The 12,757-nt window shown below is 42.9% G+C and overlaps 1 protein-coding gene across 1 annotated transcript in view; it reads right to left on the reverse strand.

Annotated features, from left to right (window-relative positions):
• The window catches only part of ttk (ttk protein kinase), a 50,387-nt gene extending 40,908 nt beyond the window's left edge, over positions 1-9,479 (reverse strand). The window contains exons 1-2 of the mRNA XM_055636079.1: positions 9,340-9,479; positions 3,185-3,313 (exon numbers count right to left, since the gene is read on the reverse strand). Coding sequence (XP_055492054.1) covers positions 3,185-3,311 — 127 coding nt within the window. The 5' untranslated portion in view covers positions 3,312-3,313; positions 9,340-9,479. The remainder of the gene's footprint in view (positions 1-3,184; positions 3,314-9,339) is intronic.
• Positions 9,480-12,757: the final 3,278 nt, after the last annotated feature.

Genomic DNA, 12,757 nt, shown 5'->3' on the forward strand with positions numbered 1-12,757 from the left:
GGGGAAAAAATAATTCATAAAATTAGAACAGAGACAGGAGAATTATTAAAAATGCCCAAGGATATAAATGATAGATTTCTACAATACTATCATAACCTTTATTCAACTAAAACTGTAGCACAATCAGAAGGAATAGCAGATTTTTTAATAAAATGTAATTTAAAAGGTTTAGATTCAAAGGATAGAGAATTATTAGAAAGGGAAATTACGATAAAGGATATTGAGGAGTCTATTGGCTCTCTTAAAAATGGTAAGGCAGTAGGGCCAGATGGTCTAGGTTCAGAATTTTACAAGAAATTTCATGATTTGCTGTGCCCACGCTTGCAAAGACTATATGATTATATCTACACCCAACAGAAACTCCCAGATACCTTAAATGAATCTATAATAACGCTTATTCCTAAAGCTGATAAAGATCCGGAAGATCCGGGATCATACAGAGCAATTGCACTTCTGAATACAGACCAGAAAATACTAACTAAAATACTAGCACGTAGATTAAGTACAGTGATGAATAAATTAATACACCCTGACCAAACAGGCTTTATTCAGAAACGGTATTCATATTATAACCTAAGAAGATTATTTAATATTATATATACCAAGAGAATTATTAATGAAGATTTAGCAATAATCTCACTTGACGCTGAAAAAGCATTTGATCAGGTCGAATGGCCTTATTTATTTTCGGTGATGGAAAAAATGCAGCTAGGGGAGAAATTTTGCACATGGATAAAACTGCTATACACAAATCCTACGGCCAGAATACTTACCAACCAAAGACTGTCATCTAAATTCAGTCTATCTAGAGGGTGTAGACAAGGATGCCCGTTATCTCCATTACTATTTGCACTTGCAATTGAGCCACTTGCAGAAAGAATTAGGGGGCATCCGGAAATATATGGGTATAACAGTAAAGACACAGTGAATAAAATTTCTCTATATGCAGATGACGTATTAATTTACATCACAAAACCAGAAATTAGTATCCCAAACCTATTAAAACTAATAAACCAATTCGGTGCACTTTCAGGATACAGAATAAATTGGAATAAAAGTGAAATTATGCCAATAAGGGAACATAATAAACAGATAATACAACAATTCCCATTTAAAGTAGTAAATGAAAAATTTAAATATCTAGGTATCTATGTAACTAAGATACATACATCATTATTTAAAGCAAATTTCCCCCCATTATTGAATAAATTACATAAGAATATCCAATACTGGAAAACATTACCTATTTCAATGGTTGGTAAAATTAATGCCATAAAAATGATTTTTTTACCGCAAATATTATACCTTTTTCAGACGATTCCGATATACCTGGCAAAAAACTTCTTTAAAAAATTGGACTCTATTGTTAATGATTTTATCTGGGATTATAAGAATCATAGGATAAGCAAAAGACACCTGTGTAAATCAAAAAATAATGGAGGCTTGGTTTTACCTAACTTTTTGTTTTATTACTGGGCAGTTAATATTAAAAATATGAACTTCTGGTTGGGAGAAATAGACCAGCAACCAGACTGGTTAAAACTGGAAAGGGAAGATTGTATGCCTTATGATATTGGTTCGATATTATTTGCTACGTCTAAATTAAACAAGAAAATTTATAAGGAAAACCCTATAATATTTAGTGCTATAAAAATTTGGAAACAATTAAAAAAGACATTAAAATTAGATAACTTATCTCTTTTTCTTCCAATTGTGAATAACTCATTGTTTAAGCCTTCATGTTTAGACGGGGGTTTTACACAATGGAAGAATAATGGAATTAAAAATATAGGACACCTTTACAAAGAAGGCTCTTTTTTTGACATTTCAGGAGTTGCAACAGATTTATGGACTTCGAGGAAATGATTATTTCAGATATCTTCAACTCAGAGATTATGTTAAATCGAATTCTAAAAATTTTCGAAATAGAAACCCAGAGATTCTTGATGAATGTTGGAATAAGCATCCTAATACAGAAAAATTAATATCTTATATATATAATATCTTATTAGATAGTGACATTCCTTTGACGGACTTACACAGACAAGCATGGGAAAAAGAATTAAACCAGGTAATAACGAAAGACACTTGGGAAGAAAGTCTACAACACATACATCAATGTTCACTAAACGCGAGACATTCTCTAATACAATTTAAAGTAATACATAGGTTACACTACGCCAAAACAAAATTACATAAAATTTTTCAACATATCTCACCTATATGTGATAAATGTCAACATTTAGAAGCTACGTTATCGCACATGTTTACAAACTGTACAAAAATTAAAAAATTTTGGGTAAATATTTTTAGTATAATATCCAAAGTAATCAACACACAACTGGAACCAAACTCAAAATTAATAATATTCGGAATATTAGAATCAAATCAAACACTTAGAATAACACAAAGAAACTTTATCGATTACAGTTTAATAACAGGAAAAAAATTAATCCTAAAATTTTGGAAAGGCCCTACGGCCCCCACAATCAAAATGTGGATTATAGAAATGACGGAGACCTTAAACATGGAAAGAATCAGATTTTCCCTGTTGGATAAACAGGAATTATTCGTTGGAACATGGTCTCCTTTTATTGATTATTTAAAGGGTCAGAATAGTTCAGCACAGGAACCTGACTAGCACCCGGACTAAAGATTGGATGAAATGCTATACTTTGAAATGTACGAACATATCTCGAATGATGTTTTTAAACTTTAACAAATTTTTCCATTCTTCTTCAACTACCTCTTTCACTCCTTTTCCTTTTTTTATTTTTTATTTTAGTTTTCTTTTTCCTTCTTCCCTCTCTCTATTTCATCTATCCCTTTAGCCCTATCTAGTTATAAAAAAAAAATGAAGAAAAATGCAAAAAGTATTGGAGACAATGTAATAATAACTGACAATATTATCAATTTAAAAATGATGTAATAATGATGTAATAGATGTAATAGATCATGTACCTATCTCCAATAATAAAAAATTAAATACAAAAAAAAAAAAAAAAAAAAAAAAAAAAAAAAAAAAAAAAAAAAAAAAAAAAAAAAAACAATACCGTTTCTAATTTAAGTTCTATATGGATGAGGGTAACATGTGGAGGATATTCAGTTCATAATGCAGTTCGCTGTTTTTCCATTTATACAAAGTTAATACTTTCATAATTTAAAGAAGTGTGCTGCACTGTACCTGTAATTTCCAAATTAGATTTCAACTCTTCAGTTCTGTTTGCTTCCTCAAATTGTGTTCGAAGATATGCCAGTCGACTGTTAAGGCGAGCAAGTCGCATTCTTGAGTCATTCATTTCATCCTCCATCACTTCAAGCAAGGAAAGTGAGAAGCTTTAATGATTAGTTCGAAAGTAACAATGTTGCACGATAAGCATCTATTTAATAGTTATTCCAGAATACTCCAACAAATAGTCACTTATTAAAAAATATCATATATGCATCAATATTATCCTCTCTTGGGAGAAAATGCACATTGTAATGAGATGCACTAAAATCTCAATAATATAACATATCCTACTTTCTACCTGAATTATTTGTAATCTAGCATTCAATTATAATGAACAGACATCAAACATTTGAAGTTAAAAATAATGATAAAAGTTTCAACCGTTGGATCTTTTCTGCATTGCCACCATGAGATGATTATACGAACAAAGGAACAAATTTTCTCTTGCTGCACAAGAAAACATATATTCAACGTTGGTGAATGGTGCAAAGTACATATAACGTGTAACCTCAGATATCCAGAGTGGGGAAATGGAACAAGCAGCAATGAATCTCATAAAATAGGAGCAAGAAAACTTCAAAGGAAAAAAAAAAGAGGAATGTTACAGAAACTCTAATAAGCAAGATAACATTCACAAGGAAAAAAATGAACACGAGTACAAAATCTACATCAGCATTGTAAGGGAACTAGGGTTTGCAATACATCTAGTTATTAATCTATTGAATTATTACAATCATTCTGCTACTGTCAATTGTCCAGCACAGGCACACAAATGAAAAATTATAATTGTTGTTCTAATGCAATGTCATTCAAAAACCCATCAAAAAAAGTCAATTGACGGAAGAAAACCAGAGGGGGGAAATTCAATAAGGACAGAAAAGGGAAACATTTTCAACTACAAGAGCAGAAACAGGACTTAAATAGCTGGAGTAACAGATTGGAACCTCAATCGCAATACTGCCTGCATATCGCCTGGGGCCAGTGGAGCATTGGTGGAAGAGAAAGATTTCTGCAAATGGACCAATTGTAATAGGGAACATGAAAAAAATGTTTCACGTTCCCTATTACACGAGTAAAACAATTGAAATTATGTTTACGGTGTACAGAAACCTTAACAACTTCATGAACCAAAACGTGTGTCATGTTGCATTTTACAAAGAGCCAGCATGAAAGTAATTAATGTAGCTGAATGCAGGCAATATTAAATTCAAGCTGAACACAATGAATTAGCATATTACAAATTCTATAGGGTGATTTCACGAAAGGTCGCTGGATCATAGATCCTCACCCACGTGACCGCAAAATCCAACTGGTGTACAAGCGTCACTTCCGGTACATGTTATTGATGCTGAAAACGCGAACTTTCACACCCGTTAAAAACCGTGAAAACGGCCCGTTTTTGAGCTGTAAATAATTGTGCCAGTTGGGGTGACCGTGAGGCACAGTTACCTTACTTTACAGTCCAGAAGATAGATAAAAACGAAGGTAAATACGAGAGGGAGCTGAAGGGGCAACAACAGCGGAAGTGGTTAGCGGGCATTCGCCGTGGAGATATAAAGATCGAAAATATCGGGAATTATCGCGTTTGCTCGCTGCATTTCATCAAAATTAAGGCATTATTGACGTTTTATCTTTATTCATTTGTTATATGAAAAGTTGTAAAAGTGAAAAATCCGTCAGTAAAATAAATAAGTAGTTTGGGTGATTGTGCAGGCTTTAAACATGAAACATTGAGAAATATATTTTGGCAAATAATTAAATGTCCTGATTTTGTCTAATTAACAGCTGACAAATATCCCATTCCTTAGCTTGCACCCGAGTAAAATTTATTTCAAAACGCATTGATAGTTTACGATTATTTAAATGGTAAATGTAGCTTCAGAAGCGTTTTCATTTTGCATGTTAAAACCCACCTGAGAACCATGGGCGATTTTGCAATTTTACTGACGGATTTTTCACTTTTACAACTTTTCATATAACAAATGAATAAAGATAAAACGTCAATAATGCCTTACTTTTGATGAAATGCAGTGTACAAACACGATAATTCCCGATATTTTCAATATTTATATCTCCACGGCGAATGGCCGCTAACTACTTCCGCTGTTGTTGCCCCTTCAGCTCCCTCTTGTATTTACCTTTGTTTTTATCTATCCTCTGGACTGTAAAGTAAGATAACTGTGCCTCACGGTCACCCCGACTGGCACAGTTATTTACAGCTCAAAAACGGGCCGTTTTCGCGGTTTTTAACGGGTGTGAAAGTTCGCGTTTTCAGCATCAATAACATGTACCGGAAGTGACGCTTGTACCCCTGTTGGATTTTGCGGTCATGTGGGTGAGGATCTATGATCCAGTGACCTTTCGTGAAATCACCCTATTGAAGGGCCTCACATTAAGTTATAAGCCACCAAGGCGGCTTTACTACAAAGCTCTTACATCAAATCAGTGTAAAAAATGCTTTTAATCAAATTCAAAATGGGAAATTGACATCATCCAGATATTTTGGTTTCTACACCAGAAATATTATCCATAAATATTTTAGTTCATAAAAGCACATCCAAAATTAGTGTATAAGAAATTCAATGCACAAGAGCAGCACGCTTAAGCATCAGAAGCAAGATGGCACGAGGCTCAGTGTGGAGCCTTGGGGATTAACCAGACTAAAAGGATTTATATTTGAACAAAATCCCAAAGGTGATGACCTGCTTCTAAACAACCTGTCTCTCTCATGGGTTGTAGAATTGTCACAACTCATTTGATCACCCTATTGACACAACAGGAAAGTGAATTGCCACTTAGCTAACTTGGCCAGTTAGATGCACAAGATGCGGCAGATACAATAAAATCTGCTAGAGAAATGTATCCAGCACATCATACTTTGTCATTTCCGCCAGCTGCAACAAGATCCCACTACCAGTCACATCTTTTCCTAAACTCTCTCCGCCTTTTGAAGTGCCACTCCCTTCACAATTCGCCACTCTAATCATTCCTGTCTGCTGGAACTATATTTTGCAAGCATACTAGGTACAACACTTGGTCCAACACATCCTTCCTTACCACCATCCCGGGATCTAAATAGCAATTCCAAATAAAAGATTCACATCCACCTCCTCCACTGTATTCATTTCTCCCTTCATGAACTCCTCTACATTGGCGACGCCTGGATAACAATTTTGCACAGTGCCTATGCCCTGTCCTTAACCGCCCTCCCAAGCTACCTGTTGCATATTATTTTTCATCACTACACTGACCTGTTCATCTTCAGCCTCCTCAGGTGAGCCCAACACCTCATTTTATTATCTGCATTTTTTTCTGCAGCTGCAATAGTGCAATCTACACTTTATTTTTCTCTTTGCAATGCATGTTGTACTTGTGTATTATTTGATTGTACTGATGCATAGCATGATTTGCCCAGATAGCATGTAATTAAAGATTTTCCACTGTACCTAATTAAACTACAATATTAAACCAATATCAATAATGCAACCAAATAATCTACAACTCAATGGTACAAGCAAAGAATTATGCAATTCTTTTTTGGTAATCCTTCCCTCAGTTATGTCTGACTCTACCTTCCATTTCTCCCTGAACCCCGTTCCTACCCACTGCATCTCTCATATTCTTCTCCTCCCAGCTCCTGGATCCATCCGCCCACCACGCATAGCAAAAAATAATAATCTGCTGAAGGACTCAACAGCTCAGGCAACATTTGGGGGAAATGGACAGTCAACGTTTCCAGTCTTTTTTTCCTGAGAGGGGAAAGGGGTTCAACCTAAAACACTCACTGTTCATTTCCCTCCATACATGCTACCTCCAGCAGATTGTTCCTTGCTCCGATTCCAGTATCTGCACTCGTGTGTCACCATACACAGTTCACCTGCAGGCTTTGTCCCTTCTCCCCATCATTCGATTCTGGTCCCATCTGCCTTCACCTCTCCCTTATCACATTCTAGTACTGGTAGCCTTTGCATAATTCACCTGCACCTATATCCACCTTTATCCTGCACCTGCCTCACTTTTTCAATCTTCCATCATCTGTCATCCCCATCCCTCTGGCAACGTCATTGCTTCCTTCCACGGTCTGATCTCCCTGGCCACCATTCCTCCCTCTCCTCTCCCATCAATCACCTCTGATTCTTGTCTCACCTCTAGTCTTCTGCTCTTTATATTGACTAGCGCCCCTCTCAACCAGGGCAGGATTGTGGACCAAAATGTAGACGTCCTTCCCCAACTGTCCTGAACGTGCTGCTCAACCCAGTGATTACCTCCAACAGATCGTCAAATGCTTCTCGTTTTTCATAGCCTTTTACACAATTAGTTTCTAAACTGATAAATAGCAATAAAAGAAAACCTTCATAAGAGTGTTATCCAACAAGAATAACCTACAATGGAGACTGTGAGACTACAGATGCAAAAAACAAACTGCTAGAGGAAACCGTGGGGTCAGGAAACATCTGTGGAGAGAAATTAAAACCCTATATCAAGCTGTTAGTCATATATCTGAAATGCTGACTAAAAGGCATCAAATTATAAAACAAAACGCACCAGGGAAGCTTCTTCCCAGCTGTTATCAGACAACTGAAACATCCTACCACAACCCGAGAGCAGTGCTGAACTACTATCTACGTCTTTGATGACCCTCGGACTATCCTTGATCAAACTTGGTGGCTTTACCCTTACACTAAACATTATTCTATTATCATGTATCTATACACTGTTAACGGATCGATTGTAATCATGCATTCTCTTTCTGCTGGCTGGTTAGCACGCAACAAACAGTTTTTCACTGTAAACAAAACTGGACTGATCTTTTAAGGACAAGCGTTGGAAGCACATCTGCAGGCAAGTGGGTTTAGGTTTGGTCGATTGTTACGCATACACAGGTACAGTAAAAAAGCTTTGGTACTCCATGGTACAAAAACTAACAATGTGGCACAAAGACTAAAACAAAGCCTCAAGCTCTCAGTGCAATCATGGCCGTTTGTAGTTCCCTCCACTGATTCCCTGTATTATCCACATCCCCACCCTCCCACCCCGAGATGTCACCTGATCTGTCAAGTGACTCAAGCACTTTATTTTTCTTCTGTAAACCAGCTTCTACATCTCCTGACTGAGAACCAGAGGGCATAGGTTTTGGGCAAGGGGGGAAAGATTTGATAGGAATTTGAGGGGTGTATTTTTCCACACAAGAGATGGTAGGTATATGGGTATACGGAGGAGGTAGCTGAGGCAGGCACTATTGTAACATTTAAGAAACATTTAGACAGGTAAATGGAAAGGACAGGTTTAGAGGGATATGGGTCAAATGCATGCAGGTGGGACTAGTGTAGATGGGACATGTTGGTCGGTGTGGGCAAGTTGGGTCGAATGACTTGTTTCCACACTGTAAGACTCAAGTTATTAGTACAATCAATACAGTTTGTAGTTCCCCCCAGATCCCTTAGATTTTCCCCGATCCCGACCCGCAAAGCCGCCGCCTGATACTCCAGCACGTGTGTGTGTGAGTGTGGGTGTGTGTGTTTTTAAATTTCGTGATCTGCAGTTCCTTGCGTCTCCTGTGATGTGTAGGGAGGAACCGCGGACGCCGGTTCACACCGAGGGTAGACACAAACAATGTTGGGAGCAACTAAGGCAGAAGAGTCTCTGTAGAAAAATGAATAGGTTGACGTTTCTGGACAAGACCCTTCTTCAGATCTCTCCGAGATGGATCGCTTTGAATAACCGAAGGTGCAGGAGGCGGGGCAGGGCGGGGTCACACGTTATACGAGCAGACTCGGTATATATAATATACACGAGCCACTCGGCCCATCAAGTCTACCTCCATCAATCATGGCTGATCTATCGTTCCTTCTCAACCCTATTCTCCTTCCTTCTCCCCGTAACCTGACATCCTTACTGATCAAGAAATATGTCTATCTATCTCTGCTTTAAAAATACCCACTGACTTGGCCAAGTGAACTCGTACCCCGGTGATTCGGGTGCCTGAGCCCCTGGGCCTCGGCCCAGCTCAGCTCACACGCCGGTCGGCCGGCAAGCCTGCAGCCGGGTAGGCTGAATGAATGAATGAGCGAGCGGGCGAGCAGCCACGGTGGCGATGAGCGACTTACCGAGTGAGTGAGGGAGGAGGAGGAGGCGGCGGCGGCAACTCCGCCGTTGGTTCGCGGTCGGTCGGTCGGACAGACAACGACAAACCGCGCCACCAACCGCCCGCGTTCAAAATTACCGCACTTCGCAGCAACGCGCCCTCCCATTGGCTCCGGGCGCGGCCCACGGTGCCCATTGGCCCACGGTCGGCCTGTCCCCGCCCCCTCGCGGGCGGTGCGAGAAGGCGGAGAAGGGGAAAGAGGGGGAGGGAAAGGACAAGGATCGTGGGGAAGGGAGGGGAGGAAGAAGGGGAGAGAGAGAAGATAGGAAGGGGAGGGAGAGAGGAAAGATAGGAAGGGGAGGGAGAGAGGGAAGATAGGAGGGAGAGAGGGAAGATAGGAAGCAAAGATCTTTAATAGGAAGGGGAGAGAGGGAGGGAAAGGGGAGGGGGGGGAGGGAGGGAAAGGGGAGGGGGGAGGGAGGGAAAGGAGAGGGAGGGAAAGGGGGAGAGGGAGGGGAAGGGGAGAGGGAGGGGAAGGGGGAAGGGGGTGTGGGGGGGGAGGGAGGGGAAAGGGGGGAAGGAGAGGGGGAAAGGGGAGAGGGGGGGGGAGAGGGGGGGAGGGAGGGGGGGGAAAGGGGAGAGGGGGGGGGGAAAGGGGAGAGGGGGGGGGAAGGGGAAGGGGGAGAGGGGGGGGGAGAGGGGGGGGGAAGGGGAGAGGGGGAGAAAGGGGGGAAAGGGGGAAAGGGGAGAGGGGGGGGGAAAAGGGGGGAGGGGGGGGAGAGAGGGGGAAAGGGGAGAGGGGGGGAAAAGGGAGAGAGGGGGAAAGGGGAGGGAGAGGGGGAAGAAGGAGGGGGAGGGGGGGGAAAAGGGAGAGGGGGGAAGGGGGAGGGAGAGGGGGAAGGGGGAGGGGGGAGGGGGGGAAGGTGGGAAGTGGGGGGGGGGGGGGTGAGGCGGGGGGGTGGAGGGGAGTGGGGGGGGGGGGAGGGGGGGGGAAAGGGGGAGGGGGGGGGGAGGGGAGGGGAGAGGGGGGGGAGAGGGAGGGAAGGGAGGGGGGGGGGGGGAGAGGGGGGGGGGGGGGGGAGGGGGGGGGGAAAGGGGAGAGGGGGGGGGGGGAGGGGGGGGGGGGGGGGGGGGGGGGGGGGGGGGAGGGAGGGGGGGGGGGGGGGGGGGGGGGGGGAGGGGGGGGGGGGGGGGGGGGGGGGGGGGGGGGGGGGGGAAAGGGGGGAGAGAGGGGGGGGAAAGGGGAGAGAGGGGGGGAAAGGGGAGAGAGGGGGGGAAAGGGGGAGAGGGGGGAAAGGAGAGAGGGGGGGACAGGGGAGAGGGGGGGAAAGGGGAGAGGGGGGGGGGAAAGTGGAGAGCTACCAACTCCCACGCGTTGAGCGTGAGAATCACTCATTTCGCGAAATTCTCACGCTGATCACAGGATTTCTCACACTCGTGAGAAATTCTGTGATCAACGAGAAATTCAAAACTAATATCAACTGCATGGGCCACGGGTGTTGGAGGGAGGGATGGAGCGGCGGCGGCTGGCGAGTGTTTGAGGGGCTGGCGAGTCGCTCGCTGCAGCTCCGGCCATGGAGCAGTCAGTGCAAGAGTCCCTGCCGTTCGTCGGAAGCATTGTGCCACTGCCGTGAGTCTCTGTGCCGAATTCACCCTGGTGATGGGCATTAACCGGGCTGTGGCTCGGTGCATCCTGGAGGACAACCAGTGGCTGCTGGAAGTAAGTACCAAGCACTGGGTACAGGGCCGGATTTAGATGAAGAGAGGCCCTAAGCTATTTCACTTGTGAGCCCCTCCCAATCCCCCACCCCCACGACTAGTCAAGTCAAGTTTATTCGTCACATACGCATACGAAATGTGCAGTGAAATGAAAAGTGGCAATGCTTGCGGATTGTGCAAAAAAAAACTACAAAACAGAATGGAACAAAATCACAAAATTAACATATTACAAATTTGTGGGAGGAAAAAAGAGAAAAAAACAGCAATTTTAAAAAGACGCCACACAACAGTAAATTGGTACAGTAAGTTATTCCCTGGTGAGATTGGAGTTTACAGTCCTAATGGCCTGTGGGAAGAAGCTCCTTCTCATCCTCTCCGTTTTCACAGCATGGCAACCGAGGTGTTTGCCTGACCGTAGCAGCTGGAACAGTCTGTTGCTGTCGGAACGGCTGTTGAATGTTATTGAATGTTATTAGAGGGTTAAATTGTTCATGACATGTATTTTAACTTTAATTGCTATTTATTTTGTAACGAAAACTGAATGGACACTGGTCGAGAAACGTTTTTTTGTTTCCTCTGAGTATGCGAATACTCAGGAAATGACAATAAAGATTTACAATTACAATTACAATTACAATTGCTGAGGAGGAAGAGGTCCCCATGATCTTGTTGGCCCTGGATTTGCACCTTCTGATGTATAGTTCCTGCAGGGAGGCGAGTGAAATTCCGATAGTGCGTTCGGGCCGAACACACTACTCTCTGCAGAGCCTTCTTGTCCTGAGCAGAGCAGTTTCAAAACCAAATTGTGATGTTTCCGGACAAGATGCTTTCAACAGCCACTGAGTAGAAGCACTGGAGGATCCTCAGAGACACTCTGAGTTTCCTCAATTGTCTGAGTTGGTAAAGGCGCTGCCTTGCCTTACTCACCACTGCGGTGTGATGTCCATGTCAGATCCTCTGACTTGTGGACTCCCAGATATTTAAAGCAGCTCACCCTATCCATAGTATTCCCATTTATCTTCAATGGTGTGTACATCCTCGGATGTTGTGCCCTCCTAAAGTCCACGATCAGCTCCTTAGTTTTTTTGACATTCAATAGGAGGCTGTTTTCTTGACACCAGAATGCCAGATCAGCCACCTCCTCCCGGTAGGCCTTCTCATCGTTATCGGAGATCAGGCCCACCATCACAGTGTCATCAGCAAACTTGATTATAGAGTTGGAGCGGAACCTAGCCACACAGTCATGTGTGTACAGGGAGTACAGTAGGGGGCTGAGGACGCAACCCTGGGGGTATCCTGTGCTAAGGGTGAGGGACTTTGATGTATTTCCTCCCATCTTGACTACTGGGGCCTGACGGTGAGAAAGTCCAGGCACACAGGGGGGTGTTGAGCCCTATTCCAGCAGCTTCTCACCAATTCTGGTGGGGACTATCGTGTTGAAGGCTGAACTGAAGTCTATGAACAGCATCCTCACATACCCCCCTTCAAGCTGTCAAGGTGAGAGAGAGCGGTGTGCACAACCTGGTAGACCGCATCGTCCGTGGATCTGTTTGGACGGTATGCGAATTGTAGCAGGTCCATGTTGTGAGGGAGGAAGGCGCAGATGTGTTTTTTGAACAGCCTCTCAAAGCATTTCATGGCTACCGAGGTGAGGGCCACTGAACGGTAGTCATTCAGACAAGCTGGGGAGGCATTTTTTGGTACAGGTACAATGATGAATG

Source organism: Leucoraja erinacea, chromosome 5 (genome assembly GCF_028641065.1).
Source record: "Leucoraja erinacea ecotype New England chromosome 5, Leri_hhj_1, whole genome shotgun sequence".
NCBI lineage: Eukaryota > Metazoa > Chordata > Chondrichthyes > Rajiformes > Rajidae > Leucoraja > Leucoraja erinaceus.